Genomic DNA, 19,517 nt, shown 5'->3' with positions numbered 1-19,517 from the left:
CAAGAGAAAATAAACAACAAAACAAAAACAGATTCATTCAGACATCTTTAAGCATCACACCATCTGATTTGTAGGATCGTGGTCAAAAACCCAGAGATTATTAAACTGAAGGATTTCCACAGCTTCAAATCTGCTTAAAGTAAAACGATAACAAAAAAAGTTACTTTGAATAATCCTTTAATGATTCTTAACATACAGTATACAAATATCTATTCATATCAATACACAGAACAAAAAGTGATTTAAATAATGATGTCAATTATTTAACCATATATTCATATCAACAATCAAAAAACAACAAAGTTAATCAATAACAGTGTATTTACAGTCAATAACATTCATGAAAACACAATAGTCATTTGAATGCCGTAGTTCATTGTCAATGCCATATGTTGTTGAGGTCTGTATGATAAAGATAGCGCTTTGTTTGGAACAAATAAACACAACCAGCGATTGATCTAGACATACGTTTGTCCTTCTACCTAAGTGTTGATGCAGATTTACATTAATGTGCCAAAAGATTTAAAACAAACATGAAAGTGACTAGTGATGATGTCACCGGCTGTCATACCATTGAACCGTTTCTGTCTGAGCTTCTAAATGTGTGTCGAGCGCTCGGTGTGGGTCCACCTCCACGCTGAGATGATCTTAAATCCCTCAATGAAGATCTGGAGCTCCGGACTACAGCTGAAGAAGAGACTCCTGCAGATAAAGTCTTACTCACATCTGGGTTCCCTCGTGGATCTATGACCATGTTGATAACTTAAGAGAAGCAGGAGAGATCATTCACATGATTATTGTCACGGACTACATACACTTCAGTACATTATATCAGAGACATGCAGTCAGTTAAAGGATCATTACTTGAAACTGTATTGAAACACAGATTTTAGTACATAGCAAATAACACAAGCTGATTTCGTGGTGCAGGTGGTAAATGAAAGGATCCTACAACAGTCTTTACCAACACATTTATATTAATATACTGACTGACCTTCTAGTTGTTTCTGCACTCGTCTCAGCTCTTTGAGAATTGATGCAATTTCCTACAAGAAAGAGAAAATTTACTTCAGACTGGAAAACACACTCGTTTCACCTGTTGTGTTCTTTAGACCCCTAACTCACCTGAGCTTTAAAAACATTACATCTACAATATGAGTTAATGCCATTAAAGGATTTGTGTAAATACAGAGCAAATGTGAATCAAGCGTGTAATAGTGAAGTGATGTAACAAACCTTGTTTGAGGTTTTTAATGGTGGTGAATCATCAGCAGCATTGATTCTTGCCTCAATCTCTCCCAAAACATCAGTCTTATTATGAAACAAAGCCCTGGAAAAAATACATCATAGTATGACACCAACACATACGTGTACATACAGAAGGAGCAGTGAAGAAGTCTTCTTGGGTCCAAAGAAATGTACCCGACTCAAAATCAGTCCTTCCAGAGTTTTTTTTGTGATTGTTGCGGGCTGAAATCCTTGAACTTGCGGCATGTTTTTGTATAAAACTGCGATGGAATATGCGGGATATTTATGCAATTTTATGCGATGATATTGCAGGAACTTGCAAAAACTATTTGCAGCTTTTCAATGATGTTCAGGTCACATAATCACGTCACTTCATAACGTTCCCATGGCAACAGGACTTTGGCTGATTATGCATTGAATTATGTGATCACATAATCACGTTTTTCTGGAGGGACTGCAAAATGAAGTGCATAAAACATTGGACCCAAATGTAAACAGCAAATTTGGACCCAAATGTAAATGGCACTGATGTGTGTGCAGGCTGCAGCCCCGGTTGCCCTTGCAACCAATTTGGCCCACTACTTTTATTTATTACATTTATTTTCCATTTGTTATCTGACGAAGACACCAAGGTAAGTGCTTTAATGTGCATTCAAAACTGATTGACAGGTGTGTCTCAACGAAAATTAACCTAACACCAGCAACACAACACAAAGTGCTCATGGCAAAAAGAGGAGGGACTGGAAAAGGACTCGATGCACACATGCAAGATAGTTTGGGTCTAACCAGGTCCATTCGGCAAAAACATATTAATTTTAAATTACCCGAGACCTGATGCTGCAAATATTATAACCGACCCAAGTCCAAGGCACACATGAACCTTTTACACCCAAATCGGCTTGGGTCTCGGGTCAGACCTTGAGTTTTGGGATGTAAGTGGACCCGTGAAGACCTCTAGAGAGCAGGTGGAGACTGTGATGAAAAACAAACTGGACACGAGGATCAAGACCTCTGAGAATCAAACCTGTATGTGAGTGGACCAATCAAATACCCATGTGTACATTATCAATAAAAATGTATTAGAAGTCTTACTTGATTTTGTCTGTAAGTTGCTCTGTGTTCTGTCGAATAGCGAGTGAAAGTTGTGACACTGGATTTAACATCACATTGTTCAAAGAAACCTGAGAGATAGTAAAACAATGCATTAGTGAAGATTTTAACCTCATATGTAGTCTGATGTGTTCATATTGTTAATGTTCTTCAGATGTAACTGTGTACGTTTAAACCCTTTAATCCTGTCTATTGTAAGCTGTCCAGTAGGAGGTCAGTCCATTGTTTAAAAGCCATTTGTTAGCAAGTATAAGGTCTGGTTACACAGACAGTAGCTGGGTTATGAATGTTAAACGGTGACTATTGCTCTATGTTACACTTCCACCTTTAATAAACATAAACACTTTATCCCAGCGGTCATTGAAGCAGGACCAACACTGTACAAAGAAATTTAACAATACCCTATTCCTACAAGATATACAGTACTGACATTTAATAAATAACAACATACAAACATAAAATACCAGCTGAAGTAAACGTTAGTTTGTTACCTCATCATGTCTTAAATTCTGCTGTCTGACCTCTTGATGATAACTCACAGTCTGGTCAGATTCATCAACCAGCACAGAACCTGAAGACTCTTTAGGGAAATTCAGACTAACCTCGGGAATCTGATGCCGCAACTAAAACCAATCAAAACAACAGATTACTCATAATGGATATTAAACAGGAGAACGATTACCTTTAGACCTTTAGATGTGTGAGATATAAAGGTCACCTAATATGAGAAATTCACTTTTATATTTGAACGCCTTTGTGTACACAACCACCCTGTAATGACAAAACTCAACTCCTGTTTAATCCCATAAAACCTCAAGAGTGTCATGGGACAAGCTGAGCAAACTGACATCACTTTGTGCAAGCCCCGCCCACAAACGCCCAAAGTTAGATCATTATTCATTACATAATTCATTACCGCACATTCAATAAAGTAAGGTGATTGAACGGTGTATGCTTTCAGTATAGATAACAATAAACTGGGAGGGAAGCAGCAGCTCATTTGCATTTAAAGAGACACACACACAAAAACAGCACTTTTTTCTGCACACCTAAAATGGGCCTTTAAAGGAGTAGTCCACTTTATAGATGGGGCCCATTGACTTACCATAGTATTTTTTTTCCTACTATAAAAAGTCAATGGACCCCATCTCTAAAGTGGACTACTCCTTTAACATGTTATAATAAATACCTTCACAGAAAGAGACTTCACAGACACATTCTGGAGACACCTGAGACTAATATTACATCTTGAATAATTGCCATATTAGGTGACCTTTAAATAATGCAAACCCATTTAATAACAACAAAGTGATCAGTTGTTTAGTATTAATAAAGTAACATGAAAACGGTACACCAGCAGCCTGATAGCAGCAGACAGTAAGTATTGAATAATGTGTATAAGAGCTGAAGTACCTCTTCATGGGCAGATATTGCAGGTGCCATTATCTCCACAGAACCAGAACTCTGAGGTTCAGTGTCTCCAGCAACATCATGAATCTCTTGAGCCAGAATGGCCAAATCTTTAGCAAGGTCCTGACTCAATCTAGCAGAAAGTGTTAAAAACACTTAAACGAAGATAAAGGGAGACAAAAACTACCAAACATCAAGAGAAAGTAAAAATGATGCAAACTGGCACCTAGCGATCTCAGCACTGTGAGATGTCCAGTTCTGGAACGCGTCACTCTCATGTCCTTCACCTTCAGAGTCTCTCTGTCTGGGACCGGCTCGTACCGGACCTGACGGATGAAGTCTGGGGTTCTGCTGGGCTCCTGAATGATGGGAGCGTTTGTGTTTAGGGATACTGTGGTTAGACTCGTACTCATCATCTGAGGTGGAGGCGTAATCTGAACCCTTCTGACGTCTCCTGGAGCCTTGGCCCAGGTAATCGGGAATGATGGGAGTTTGGTACACCGCGTTGTCAGAGAAAATTTAAAGTAGGAAAAGAAAGACAGAAAGATAGAAGTAAGAAAGACACCAAAAACCAACTACCACTTCCCATTCATGAACTGATTTTCAGTTGCCCAAAAGTATTTAATTGTTAACAGTGTTGGGGAGTAACTAGTTACATGTAACAGAATACAAAGGCTGTTTCTCAATTCCAAATACGCAAAGAACAAGAGAATTCTTGTGGAGATTGGTCTTGCCAGACGACCTTGGAAGAACGAACTCAGAAGCTTGCGAGAACACAAAACACACTTGTGAGAATTGAGATATGTGCGATCTTCCTCTTGGTCACCTGAGCTTCGCCATTGGTTTGCCGCAATGACTTCTGGGGCATCAAGCAATTTCAGAGCACAAGTCTGCACTCGATTCATCCTCGATATCAAGAACACATTCTGGTATTTTCATGCGTCCTCTATACTTGCATTCTTGAGAATTGGAATTGAACTTCGATGGTTAATGATGACGTAGATCGAGAACACAAGGACCCAAGATGGCTGAAGAACGCATATTGAGAAACAGCCATAATTTAGAGTAAAATAGAGTAACTTGTAATCGGTAACATAATACATTTCCAAAGTAACCTTCCCAACACTGATTGTTAATCCCTGAGAAAAATAATTCATAGAATAATCTTGATTATCATAACCAATGAGTTTTAGTGTGGTGATACAGTTGTCTAAAAACCAAAATATTAGTAAACAAAAATTGGCCAAATACATGGCCAACTGCATGTTAGTTACATTTTGTATAGTCATTGACCCGGGTTGGTGATATAAACAGTAGGACACACATCACCGAGTCAATGATTAAAATCAGTGGTCAATTACAGACACCAAAATGGATTAAGATTATTTACATTTGGAAAGCTCAGCGCTCAGATAAATTGGTACAAAACCAAAACCACCCACCATATAAGTATACAATCTTTTGTAAATATCTCATAATGAAGACAAATACAGAATTTACCGACTGGTCACGTACAAATACAGTTAATATCATCAACATCACAAAACATATTTGTCACAGTATCATACTCACTGGCAGTACTGCTGGCATATTTGGCACTGCTTGAGCGTCCTCGGATGATTGGTTTGTTTGTGGGTGCTGAAATCTTCCGCAGAAGAGCCTTTGGGTCCGGCACCGAAGCTTTCCGCACAGAGTTACTCGCCTCTATACTACGATTTGAAAAGCCTGTCCGACCTGCTGAAGACTCTGTGTCACTGGGTGTAGTGAAGGAGCCTGTCCTTTTTCTAGGTAATGCTAAAATGTCCAGTCGTGAAAGCTTCTTGCTTTCCTGGGTGACTCGGTTGGCAGAGGGGTTGGCGTCTGAGTTCTGAGACATACGGTCAGTTTCTGTACCTTCATTGTCAGATGCTTCTCCCAAACGTGCACGTCGAAGCATTGAAGCCCTTGTGGGTCTTGGAGTAGAGACGCTGTTAGAGCGAGCTAGTGCTTGGTTTACAGTGCTTTTGGACTTGCTGGAGTTGTTCCTTTGAAGGGGCATAGTGGACTTCTTGTAAGGTAAGGAGCTTGATTCCTGGTCTGACATTGTATCAGGTCTGTGAGGTGTAGTGTAACGTTGATGATCCAACCCAAAGTCCGAAGAAGTGAGGTTCCGTCGAAGCTGAAAACGTTTGCTTGGCTCATCATTGTCCTTTAGACTGGACTGGCTCTTATTGGACAAGGTGTCATCGGAAGTCTTATGTTCTCGACTAGGATACTGAATGGGGGCTGTTTTATCTCTTAAGAGCCCTCTGAGGACCACTGGTTTCTTAGTTACAGAATTTGGAGCATTTTTGCCACTGATCGTACTAGAGGTGTCTACATCTGAATCACCAGAGATCGAATCATCCACGTGTGTACGAGCATTGTCTACATGTTGCTGCTCAAGAAGCTTGGCCTCCATAACAGCTAAAACATCCTCAGTATCTTTGAGGTAAGACTGGGTGTCTACACCTTTAAAAGCTTCTGCTGTTTCGTTTTCCTTGAAAGGGGGTTGACTGGATATTTTGGGCAATCTGGACAACTGGATGTTATCACTGGCCCTTTCTTTGGTGTAACTTTCCTGTCTGAGAAAGGAAACCGAGTTATCCGTACCATCATAAATAACCTTGTTTTGCTGATCAATGTTGGGTGGTGAAAGGTTGTTCTTGCTAAGCTTGGCGTACTGTCTTGTGACAGTAGCTGTGGAGAATTTGGGAGATGAATCTTGGTCTCTTGCAGTCTTGGAGTCACCTTCTTCATTTGCTGGCGTCTTGCAAGACTGGTTCTCCACCTTTTGAATTCTGCCAGGAGTTCCTCTACACTGCTCAACTACAGAACCGTCGTCAGATTTACTGGCATCACTTAGGCTGTCTGGGTCCAGATCCTCTTGGACACCAAGTTTTTGGGGATCCCACTTTTGCTTTTGAACTTGTGAACTCCTTTCGGCAGCAGTAAGATAAGAGTCGGACTGGATGAGTATTGTAGGTGGTGGGGTCTCAGTCTTGTCTGAAGGGACTGGAGGCAGAACTCGTCTTGCTCTGGTGCTTTGGACTGCTTCTGAGGACTCAGCACTTTGGTTAAGCATAACTTGATGGTTTCCAGTAGCTAAAAAGGCATGTCAAAAATCTGATTAGGGATGCATCGAAATTGTCCAGACAAAGAAAAATAGGTACAGCGCTCGTAGAGAAAATGATCTGTAATCTATACCTCTGCTGACAAGATCAGGCTGTGCTGGGATATCAAACAGTCCTGATGAAGGACCAGAATCTGAATAGCTATCAGCCAAACTAGCCCAGCGAGAAACCCACCTATTGCCTCCAGGTGTCAATGTCGTCATCGACTGTATGTGTACAGAAGAATCCAAAAGAACAAGAACAAACAAAATGTAAATTTATCCAAACAGGGACCAGACCTTTTAATTATTTGAATCACCCTTTATGAAGCAGAAAAGAGACAAGACACACAAAAATGGCCTTTAAGAAGCCCACCAAGATCACAGATAAAATGACAGTGGGTGAAAAATACATCTGATTGTTGGCGTATCAATTGCTGTGAGAGTGATGAACAGATTGACTGATTGCTTCCCATGAGCCTAAGTGAGCCCAGCTAACATTTTAACTAAGGTGAGAGGTTACCTGTACAGGACCCTTGGCTGTGTCACTATGGTCTGTTGGGTATAGGCCCAGTTTTGGGGTTGAACTATTTTCACTAAGTAGAAGGCTATCATGGCCCTCACTGAGACCAACTACAGTCTTAAATTCGGTTGCTGAGGTTTGGCTGCCGTCAGCAACACCAAACACCTGTTAATGATAAAGCATCCATGAATACAGGGGGCTTTTATGTCTACCCAACCAACTGGAACTTTGCAACTTAAATAATAACCTTCTCAATTTAACCTAATAATGTTATTTAGGAATCAGTTTTACAGCACTTTTACTGGCTCTCAAGTGTTGAATTCATACTTAAATGAAGGGACTGTACCTGATCGATCATGGTTCGTGCATCCACAGCCTCTTTTTCAGGTCCCTCTCCCTCAATGGTGTAGGTACCTGCATCACTTAAACTGTCCTCCTCCTCCTGCTTGGGACCTGCAGCTTTGACTTCCATGCTGTCGTCTTCCAAGGGCACAGATGAAGAGTTTGAAGGTCTTGACTGTTGGTAAATTGATGAGGAAAGTGTCTGATTCAGAGTATCTAAATAAGATGATGTGGCAGGAAGACTCTGATGTGTTACAGAGGAATCATTGTGTGCGTTTGGTGGGGATGTCCCAGATGAGGAGGATGAAGTTTTCACCCATGTGTCGTTCGATCTACTAGAGTTTTGCTCCCGTGTTGAGGCAGAACTTGTTTTTGACATTCTCTGCAACTCCCTCGCAAAGTCCTGTGCCAGTTTAGACTTGCGTCCGACGCTTCTGAATGGTTTTCCCGCTGACCGGGAAGGAAAATCAGTGGTACTCATACGGATTTCGCTCTTCTCTCGTCGGAGTGACCCAGCCTTCGGAGAACCATCACAGTCTTTGAGAGGAACGGTGAACTGCTGCGTAGGTGGATTATTAGATGTAGTCGTACCTTTTCGTTTATCCAACTTGTTTTTAAGGACAGATTGGAAGTCGGGAGAAGCTATGTTATTGGTGAAAGACTGCGAACGCCGCTTTTGTTGATTCTCTTCAAAAAAATCGATCACATATGCTTGCTGAGGGTCTTGTTTCTCTTGGCTTTTGGACTCTCGTGTGTAGTTAACAGGATAATCATCTTCATCCGGAGGGGTGACAGAATGTGGATCTTCTAAATCATCTTTGTGGTGGTAGCCATCTAAAAATAACACAAATAAAACGTCAACATTTAAACAAAGATTATCTTCTGACTACAAAAATGATAGCTGCCTTTACCTTTGAAGGATTTACTGAAGTGGTCCCCTGACCCAGACTGAACTTCTCGATTGTCCAGCATGCTTGTATCACTGTGCACCAACCAATCAGCCACTTTGTTTTCTGCGGACAGCACTTCTGGAAGCGTGGCTATCGACTCCTTGCTGGGATTCTTGCGTTGACGAACGGAGAACTTTGTGACGTGGTCTCTGATTTTCATCTTTCCAGGGGTTTGATCATCAAACTCAATGGTGAAGGAGGCATGACCCTGCACTACTGATGGTGTAGTAGGGGCTTTGCTGTTTGTGTCTTTTGTGGGTATCTCCTGAACCTCCAGCGTTCCAGTTTTGGGTTTGGACTGGATCTCCTTTGTGGGGATCTCAAAGTACCTTGGTTCTTTTCGGTAAAAGGATTTCCCCTGCCCATCTTGAAGTTCATCTGGAGAGGCCGATTCAGTACCTTCTCTTTGGTTTTCTATAAAAGGACATTAAAGTTAAGTTTGTTAATACTACATGTTGACGCAGATAAGAGTAGGAAAGCTACTTAAATACTTACCTTACACCTACTGTGAAAGAACCTTAGTAAGAGAATTGTATGAATATTTTTCACAAAGTGTTAACCAGGTGTCATATTCTGTCCACAAGTCAAAAGCAGAACAAGACAATAAAAGTGTTTCTTCAGTATAACAGTAAAGATTTTTAGCTTAAACCGTAGTCCTTGGTGATTCATAAAAATGGGAGTAATCGAGTGCTAAAGTTGTCTGAGAGACACACAAGCTATAGCATGCAACACAAAAATAATCCTCACCATACCTGACAATATATTGAGGTTTGACTTTCATTTTATGACTCGCCAAGGACCACAGCTAAAAATCTTTACTGTTTTACTAAAGAAACAATGTCACCAAAATATCGTATGGCCGGACCGAGGGCAAGTAAATCAACAACAAATTTCCAGTAAACTAACCCATTAACTTAAGATTCAATGCTTTACGTCAATGTTTCTGTGCTGTGTTACCGCTGGTTAGGACAAGGTGAGTGTTTATGAAAGAGACCTGGTCCAAAAATAAACAACATCAAGAAAAAGTGGTCAAACACTGACATTCAGACTATAATATTAAATCTACGGCTAAGCCACCAAATGTGCCTAAAACATAAACCTGAAAAAAACTGAAATGGGGAAAAAGTTGCTGTAGTCACCCTTTAATCTCTGCTAAAACTTTAAAAAGGACACTTGAGACACGAGGGAAAAACAGTGACCTTCTCATGAGGCTTTTGGCTAAGCCGACTGCTAATCTATCACAAGGCTGGACTTGTTACTCTGACATGTTGTAAAGCTCATGCCAATGTAGAGTTTAGTACTGAATCCCACCGAATGAGATTTTCTGCTCTCACTTTTCGTAGCTGAATGAGATCTCTGTTACATGCTGTCATTTAAAAGAGTTGTAAATTAATTCCTACTTACAAAAAGAGAAAAATCAGTGGTCACTTTCATTAAATTACTTGTATGAAATACTTTGTAACTGTGTGATGGCCAAAGATGTCATTGTTTGCTTGCTTCGTCACTTCTGTCTTTTTCTTGTGCACTGGATATGCCGAACAGCCAATCAGACTGATTTGACTTCCGGACAAGCGCCACCACCGATTTGATGTTTTGCCAAATCAAAGACGACAGTGACTGACTTTAGTGATGGTGTGGAAACATCAAAAAAATTTGTCAGACGATGCTCAAGAACTGCCTGACTGCCGACCGTCAACTTGGTGTGAGCCAGGCTATGACCATTTTGACAACAATAAATGTTTTTGTAATCTCTTTAAATATTTCATAGGTTGCAACACAGGAGCAGGAGACAAAGTTTCAGACCTGAGTGATGCTCATGACCACTTGGGTCACGACGCTGACCTTTAATATCCTCATCAGCATCACCCCACCAGGACGGCTGGCCGTATAGAGGAGTGGGTCTGGAGATAGATGGATCTGAGAGAGAGAAAGAGAAGCTCGTTATTCGACTATTTCAGGTTTAATACAAGTTAAGCTCGTGAACAGACTTTGAGGGGATTACCACAAAAAATCTTTTTGAATCGTCCCGCAGGTTAAGCAAGTAAAGTCATGCATACAGTAAAACTTTGTCTCAGAGAATTGTTTACTAACCTTTGTTAGACCCAGTTTTACAATATTTACATTACAATAACACAAGTACTCATTAAACACACAGAGTTTACACAGAGCACAGAACTCCACCCACAAAATTTACATCACATTTACATTTATGCATTTGGCTTTTCTCCAAAGCAACATTTTATCAGTATGTGTGTACAATGGGATTGAACCTTTCACCTTTTGCACTGCTAACACAATTCACTACCAGTCAAGCTATAGGAACACTAAATTGATTTTAGTAAAGTTTATCTGCCTTGAAAAGTAGTGCACCTGGTAAAAGGATGAATTAGACGCCTCTATATTATATCTCATTTATCATTTTCATGCAAGTGCTTTGCAGCAGACCTCAGTAGAACATTTCTGCTTTTAAAAACTGCTTCAATAGATAACTTCCATTTAATAAATTCTACATTACTGCAAATCAAATGGATGTATGGTAAATTGACCAGCTTAAAAAACTCTGTCTGGCTGCAAACTCATAGAGAAAGGCGCCGGTCTCGACTCCACCCAATGAGACATGTTTGATCAAAACCATCTAAACTGTCAGTTGTTGTGTTATTTATTTGCTTAGTGTCAGCACTGATAACAGTCATACGACAGCATTGACATTGTTGTCATGTTAAAAGTGTGACGTATCAACAGAGAGTAAAACAAAACCAACAAGAACACAACACCAGTTTCACTACAAGATAGAGAGACATTAGTATACAAAATATTTCTAAAATCCTGCCCCATGTTATTGATGTTAAGTTTGAGCCACTTTAATAGGGAAAAAAAAGTTTGTGTGTTGATAATATGTTTAAACTGTCACTGAGGTCTGTAACAGATCATTATAACATCTACAGCAAACGCACAAAACTGACAGGAAGGTAAAAGCTGCGCCTTTATACAAACACAAAAAACTGACATTTAAAACTGTAGTGAGAGTCTTTACTTGTTGTACATTAGAATGTCAAATGTGTTACAGTATGAAGTAAAGAAAGTGTAAAAGGAAACAAGCAGGTGAAAGTGACTCATCAGGATTTAATCCCATCATGAGTCAGCTGGGCAGGACCAGGTTACAAACCACACAGGAAGTTCATACAAATAATGAAAACACAAACGTTTCTACAGCAAATTAAAGACTTAATTGTGTTAATGCTGATGTAAATAAACTTCACCCCATTATGACAAAGACATTTATGGATAAAAATAAAAACTGTAATGAATGATTTACTCACTCTCATGTTGTTACAAACCTGTATAATGTTTTTTGTTTTGCTGAACACATAAGAAGATATTTTGAGCAATGTTTGTAAGCAAAAAGTCTCTGAGCAGCACTGACTTCATAGTATATTTCTTTCCTCCTATGAAAGTCAATGGTGCTCCTGTTTCAAGGTGATTACAAATATTTTCCTTTGTGTTCACCAACTCTGGTGAGTAAATGATGACTGAATTTTTAGTCCCCATGAAATCAAAACTGACAATTCTTATTTGGGGAATATTGCAGTGATCATAAATAATTTACCCATGTGTTTTTTTTATTAATGTGTCCTCATAAACTTTAATCAAAAATCTGAAAATCTAATTTCGACCCTTATCTGATGACATCAGCTTGACGGCTTTAGGCGGAGCATCCGTAAACGTCTATTTTATATCCAATCAATTCACAGTGAAAAACACAAGCCACACCCACTATTTTCCTCATGTGCTATTCTGTTTCACTCGGTCGCAACTTCCTGTTTACGAAGACTTTAATGTACACTAGTAATACTAAAATTGTATATGCAAAAATAAATACATTATCCAAAATGTACTGCATTGATCTGAATGAGTTTGTTTAACTTTATAAAACTCCCTATAAACACAGCGGATGCAACTAGAACTCAGTTCTGATTCAAACCTTTTAGTTTAGTCAGTGATGAAACATCTCATTTTTTCCCTTAGCAACTCTATTCCATGTTTCTGCTCAATGAATGCTTTACAAAATTATGCTTTTTTATATATTTATGGAAAAACTGAGTTGCACCGAATAAAAAGCCTGTTTCACTAACTGCTTTACTTTAGCCTTCACGTTCACATGAATACGCAAGCACATCTCCCAATGAGAAGCACAGATGAGCTCCAGACAAGCTAGTGTGACAGTAGTCTGGCTTTAACTCGTGCCGTAATCTCATCATGTCGTATGTTTAGACACTGCAGTCACCTGCGACAGGTTCATGCCAAAGTAAAACAGATTAAACACTTCTGGAGCCACAGCAAATCAACCATCTGTGTCTTCCGACCAAAGCTTGAGTTAATATTACACTAACAGATAACTTAACCATCATGTTAATAAGTGGCAGATGAAGTCATCAGCAATATTCAAACTAGATTTGCATTTCCTGAAAGAAATGAGAGCACAATAGTAAAATAGTAGTTAATGTTGTGGTTAGTTTAGGATTTCGTTTCTTAAGAGGCGCTTCTCTGATGTCATGACAAACAGCACGTTTTGTTTTCTGCACATCAAATATGAACACATGTATGTCTGTTTCTAAATGTAACAGTGACCAGAGATGATTCAAGAGAGACAACCAATCAGACTTCAGTATTCAAATACAGTAGATGTGAGATATTTTACACATGTAATCTGATGAGAGTGGAGTAAAACAAGGAAACCAATTCTGATGAAAGACACAATAGGATTGTTTGTAAAAGAATAATAAGAGTTGGTGAGTTATGTGTTAATATAAAGAGGATCAGTTTTAAACATGTTACCTGTGATGTTTTTTCGTTCAGTTTTGTCTGGTTTAATCTGTCTCTCATCTGTCTGGATGTGTTTCTTGGATTCCAGTGGATCCTGACTGAACTGAAGCTGACTTGTGTATTTTTCATGCTAATATTAAGAAAACAAACAAATGAGTGATCGCTCAACAAACACACAATGTAATACAGTGAAACACAATACAGAATATTCCTTTGCATTGCTAGGGACACTATATAAAAATGACAAAAACTATGAATAAATCTAATTTACCTTGAGGGCTTCTTCAGGCACTTTGTGTTGACTTCTCTCCAGAATATATATGTGTGAATGTGCCAGACGTCAAGAAAAACTCACAAAAATAATCTAACAGATGAACGATACAGCAGCAGGACAAAACCTCAAGATCAACGAGTTTCTTTCAAACTGCTTGTACCATCATTTCTAATGAGCTGATACAACATCGTCCTGAACAAATCTGTCCTATTAACAAGAAATCTGCTTTCTGCTCATAACCAAATGAATTTCTGCATGGATATAGTTTTTTTCCGGGAGGTTTCGAAGGTGCGATTAAAACTCCTGACACAAACCACAAAGGATTTAGACTTGAATTATATTCTGTTCATTATCGTTTGAGGAAGGATATCATATCCAAAGCGAATGACATCAGAGAGCTTTAGACTGATGTATGTTTGATCAGGGATCCTGAGGTCATTCACGAAGGTCTGTAGACACACAAACAAAACACAATTAAACAAAACAAGATGTTGAACTGGATCTCCTAGTTTGTGCTGAAGAACATTAAAGCTTCACCAAGAACTGATATTTTTAAAAGAACAATCAGGCAATAAGATTGACATTTTTAAGGAAGATGTGAGAGAACATTGACATAATGGTGAACAATTTGGTGAACAAAAGCCACTCTTGCAACTAAGGGGCATTTGAGGTGTAAAATTCACAAAAGCCACTTTTCCACTGACTGGATTGGTACCATGCAGCTCGACACGTCTTGCCTTACTTGGGCTCGGTTTGATTTTCCACTGGGTTGAGTAACGCTTCAGCGTGGGAGAGATTATAGGCGTGTCGTTATATTTGCAATGCCTGCAGTGACATCATACAAAAATTGGGAGCGAGGGAGCATCACTGGAATTCAGTGCTTCCCAAACATTCAGCCTAAAAAATCTAAATTGACCACCACAAATAGATGTTTGCACATTGCATTTATCACTATACCTCAGTCGTACATGGCATTAGTCATCGCGCTCCACTGAGCCTCATTTAAGTTGCAAAAATGCCATGCAGACGTTCGCGTGGCTGCCAAAAACTGGAAGTCTGTGGAAACACTGGTTTGGTGTTGCTGATTCTCATCCTGTGGATGTTTTTCATCGCTAAAAGGGAGTTTGGGAACTTACAACAAAGCACCGATGATGACAACATGCTGGAGACAGCGCACGCACCAGGGTAAAGCTAATTTTGAAATGACCTGCTAGTGAAGATTCTCTCAGACTTTCTACAGTGTTTTCACATCACGTTTTAGTATCAGCTAAATAGGTGGTACTAAAAAAGTATTGGGTACTACGTGATCCAACCCAACCAGCCGGGTACCATGCAATTGAAAAGCACCAAAACTCACCCCATTGAGACTGCCCAAATCTTTGACCAGATGTTCATCTGTGGAGACGTCATAGTTAATGACAGCATGCTGTTTGTCCACACTGCGAGACTGTGAGGGTACATGAAGATGCTTAGCAACATGAGAAAAGCCTTATCATTAAATAAACTCAAATCTAATACAGACATAAAGGAGCAGAACACAATCTTAAGCCTTAAACGTCTGCTGGGATATTGACAGAGATCAGCTGTAAGAACATTGACCCGTCTGCAGGTTTAATCCAGAGGAACAGAACTATGACCAGACACCGTGTGGCTACATTATCTGTGTGAGCCGGTCAAACAGAAAAGCCCTTAAGATGTTTCCATGAAAGAAATTTATCAGTAAACTTACAGATAAACAAGTAAACATTCGACCGCAGGAAAGCCTGGCGATGACCCAGTGTACACATTCAGCATTCCTCACGCTTCAGTAAGATCTGACCACATTCATTTACTGCCTCATTAGTGATCAGCAGTACTCATCTCAACTGAACTGAGGTCAGTCAGTACAGACTATAACATTTCATTATGGCTTCTGTTTTACTCCATGCTTTTAATACACGCATGTGTCTGCTTATACTGACATCATTTGTTTAAATGCACTTTGAAAACAAGATTAAAAAATACTGTAGCCCAAAATGTTAAGTAATTCTTAAATAGATGATTGTCGTTGGCTCTGATAGCTCTGTGGTTAGTGCGCCAAAATTTAGCACCAATGTGCTCATTTCCCATCTTTCCCATCCCATGGTCATTTGCCGCTCCCGCTCCCCTACCTTCATGCAATACTTTTCGGTCTACTTTCCACTATTCTGTCTAAATAAAGGCACAAAAATATACTTTAAAAAAAAGATGATTGTCATTGCATTATTTATATCTGCTTTAAAGTCAGTGGTTTAGTTCACATGGATGTTTTAGAAAAGTAGCACATTATAACATTTATTATGAACATGTTACACTAACTGTTTAAATCACAGATTGTCACAATACGGTTTATCTTCATTATAAACACAATATCAACAGTTGTATCATTTTAAAGCTAACATATTTTAGTCAAAAACATTTCCTGTAAACAATGTGACTGTGAAATGTGACATGAGATAATGTGTTTGAGCAGGCCAGGAGAGGTTGATGTTTGGCCACGTGAATACACAGGATGGGTCTTTTGACTGTTGTGGTGAGTGGGTCGATCTAAACTAACCACAGATGAAGAGAAACGTATAAACAGTTTGAAAAGCAGCATTCTGGTGTCAGCAGAACAAAGAGACACAGAGAGATTTTTTTCAGACTCGCGTCACATTGCCAAAGTAGGTTTGATTTGAGTTTGTCTAATATTCACTAACATATATGACTTATGGAGTTATATGACAGTGAAATGATGACCTGTAGCGGTCTGTTATCTTTATTCCCTGTGTCTGAGCTCAGTGCTGAATATAAGATCTATATGAAAACATCTGTCGACTGATAAAACATCAAAGTGCTATTACATTCAAATCTTAAAGGTGCTTCACAACGACACTAAAGAACCATTTTTGTGTAAATGGATCCATAAAGCACCTTTAACATCTGAAGAACTTTGTTACACAAAAGGTTATTTGTATGTGAATAAATGTTCTTTAGATTTAAAAAAGGTATGAAAGAAATAGTTGAAACCTTTCAAGCACCTTTAATTTTAAAAGAGTATAAACTAGAAAAAGTGTATAGGCCTTGCATTGCCTATAATGACATGTTTACTATGCTATAAACACGGTTTGAACTAAACAGCTAAAAAAACATACTAAATGGTAGTTTTTCATAGATTAAAGACTGCCAACATGTTTTTGTAACATTGGGGTTTGGGACTTGGGTAGGTTAGGGGAATAGAATATACAGTTTGTACAGTAGAAAATGCATTGCGTCTATGGAAATGCCCCCATAAACCACATATGCCAGTGTGTGTGTGTGTGTGTGTGTGTGTGTGTGTGTGTGTGTGTGTGTGTGTGTGTGTGTGTCACCTGTAGCATCAGTTCACAGTCTTCTCGTCCAACAAAGATCATCTCTCGTGGCAGTCGGTGGCGTGTGCCAGAGCTGCTCACGAGGAACCACGATGTCACGCTCATTTTTACACCATCAAAACTCCTTCAGCATCCTACATCAGACAGAGGAGAAAAACAATCAATTCCTGTTATCTATACACAGAATATTCATTCTTCTTAAAGTATTTTACACACGAACAACACTGAACATGCTCAATATTAAATGAGAGATGACAATAAAAATATGAGCTTTGAAAATTAATGTCACAACACTTTAGATTCTACAACAAAACATCCGATATTTTAAATGATGAATGTGGTAATCAGCTACAGCATTGAAAGCATCTATATTTTCCCTTACAAATAACGTACAGTGGGGTACAAACTTGAGTCTAAAGTGGAAGACACACCTAATGATTTAGGCATAGATAGATGAATGTAATATGATCATAACGACTGATCATGCCTAATCTCTTACAGTCTTTGTTTATAAAAATCATTCACGCAAAAAAGACTCTTTAAGTGTGTTGAGTTCAGTCTTATAATGTTTCAGTAAGTCCTTTAGTGTGTCCCCACCATAAGACTTCAATGGACAGTCTGAGACAAATTAACAAAAAAAAAAAACTATTATAGAGAATAATTAGTTATGACAGACACATGTTGCACTTTTAAAGTCACTTACAAAAGCAAGTATGTCTACAAAAGCTCAGATTTCATGGCTTCAATTGAAACAGACAAGATTAAAATAATTGACTCTTTTTACAGGCAACACATTTGATTGATTTGTTCTGAATCCAGGACTTAAGTCACTGTCACCTGGTTTAATGTCTAAACTTAATCCCCCATCCTTCTGAATACAGCACAAACCAGAAGCTACAGGTGAACTCAAACTTTACATCCACATCACAGAAGACACAACACACTACCATCTCAAATAAACCTCAATAATAATATAATAAAAGTCCATGTATGACAAACTGATGCATGAGAATCAAATCCTCAAGTGTCCTGGGTCACATTTACAACATGACAACAAAAATTAAATCAAATCGGAATACTTTAAAACACAAAAACATACCAGACAAAAACTAACAGCGCGAGCTGTCACCTCAGCGTCCCGTCGCGCGACTCCCAACGCCTCAAAACTCTTTCACAACTAAACGCGACGCAACCGACAAGACACAATGTTGACGAAAATAACACGAATGTAATGTTTTAATGGCGACATCAGTCCGGTGTGAAGCTCTGACACAGAAGACATACAGGTAAACGCACACACCTTTAAGGTAAAAGTGCTCGCGACTTCTACAGCTGAACAGGAAGTGACTTCATCATTCCCGACATTCCCGAACACATCCACGAGAACTTTATAATGCTCAGATTCGAGCTTTAAAACAGTCAAACACTCGATTGCATGAGGAAACACGAGCTCAACATCCCAAATCCTGAGTTAGCAGCTGTTTGTCCCGATGAAGAGAGAGAGACGGACGTTAATCCTCACGAGAGTGACGCTTGGTCAGGCCGGTGACGTCACAGCCGCCGCAGCGCCTCTACCTGAAAAACAAGATCAACACAAAATCAAACACTTTAAATTAAACGCACAAAATAATTTAATTTACTGACTCGCTTAATAAAAGCCAGTTCGCCACATCTGCTGTTAAAATGCTTTGTGCCTAAATTATCACTTGTTGAATGCATTATTGTGCATGATCCATTATATTAATATGAATTTATTCTAAAAATCACTCTAGAGTCTCTCTCAGAATTAAATAGTTTTCAGGAAATAAAGTAATAATGTATGTGCACAAGTAATATCTGAGAGTCTGTAAAAATTGGCAGAGGAATTAAGGATATACCGGTGGAAAGCGAACTCTAATAAATAATGTGTTGTACATAATACAATAATAATAGTAAATCATTACAAATATAGAGATAAAAAGTAATTGCATGTGTACCAATAAAACTACAAATGATGTCTGTAGTTTTGTTTTTGTTTCCGATAGATGGCGCTGTTGTCTGACACACACAAGAGTAGGCTACAGTTCAATCTTTCAGTTCAACTTTGTTTTAAGCAATGTGGTTTCATTATATTCACCTGTTTACTCAAAAGCTATTATAATACTATGTAGTAGTACATTTATTTATAAAGCACATATAAAAACAACCACAAGGTTGACCAAAGTGCTGTACATTAAAAAAACAACATTTAAGAGTAAACAGCAGAATAATATACACACAGTAAAAATAAATTAGTTATTAAACACTATAAATAAAAAAATAAGATTTAAGCTTAAATTTAAACGTGGAAAGGGATGGT

The 19,517-nt window shown here is 38.8% G+C and overlaps 1 protein-coding gene across 5 annotated transcripts; it reads right to left on the bottom strand.

Moving 5' to 3' along the window:
- Positions 1-160: 160 nt before the first annotated feature.
- cep170ba (centrosomal protein 170Ba) lies at positions 161-18,739 on the bottom strand. Of its 5 annotated transcripts, none has more exons than XM_055172932.2 (19): positions 18,480-18,739; positions 17,180-17,313; positions 15,169-15,258; positions 14,182-14,260; positions 13,809-13,867; positions 13,550-13,667; positions 10,517-10,630; positions 8,675-9,127; positions 7,768-8,597; positions 7,422-7,586; positions 6,994-7,126; positions 5,341-6,891; positions 3,995-4,127; positions 3,772-3,901; positions 2,850-2,981; positions 2,341-2,429; positions 1,237-1,330; positions 995-1,046; positions 161-762 (listed from the first exon to the last, which is right to left on the bottom strand). In XM_055172932.2, exons 2-19 carry the CDS (start codon positions 17,282-17,284, stop codon positions 566-568), a joined length of 4,524 nt encoding a protein of 1,507 aa, XP_055028907.2. In that variant the 5' UTR covers positions 17,285-17,313; positions 18,480-18,739; the 3' UTR covers positions 161-565. The 5 variants fall into 5 exon arrangements, with proteins under 5 accessions (XP_055028907.2, XP_055028905.2, XP_055028904.2 ...); XM_055172930.2 differs by having other exon boundaries at positions 3,995-4,229; positions 7,768-8,579; XM_055172929.2 differs by having other exon boundaries at positions 3,995-4,229; positions 18,480-18,738.
- Between the last annotated feature and the right edge of the window lie 778 nt (positions 18,740-19,517).

Source organism: Misgurnus anguillicaudatus, chromosome 7, assembly GCF_027580225.2.
Source record: "Misgurnus anguillicaudatus chromosome 7, ASM2758022v2, whole genome shotgun sequence".
NCBI classification, from domain to species: domain Eukaryota; kingdom Metazoa; phylum Chordata; class Actinopteri; order Cypriniformes; family Cobitidae; genus Misgurnus; species Misgurnus anguillicaudatus.
This window is presented reverse-complemented; position numbering and strand designations above follow the sequence as displayed.

Coding starts and splice junctions, on each gene's coding strand:
- cep170ba (XM_055172929.2), bottom strand. CDS start 17,284: ATGAGCGTGACATCGTGGTTCCTCGTGAGCAGCTCTGGCACACGCCAC. Junction 13,868..14,181: donor TGTCATTCGCTTTGGATATG/ATATCCTTCCTC, acceptor GACGTCTGGCAC/ATTCACACATATATATTCTG. Junction 13,668..13,808: donor TGCCTGAAGAAGCCCTCAAG/GTAAATTAGATT, acceptor TCTTAATATTAG/CATGAAAAATACACAAGTCA.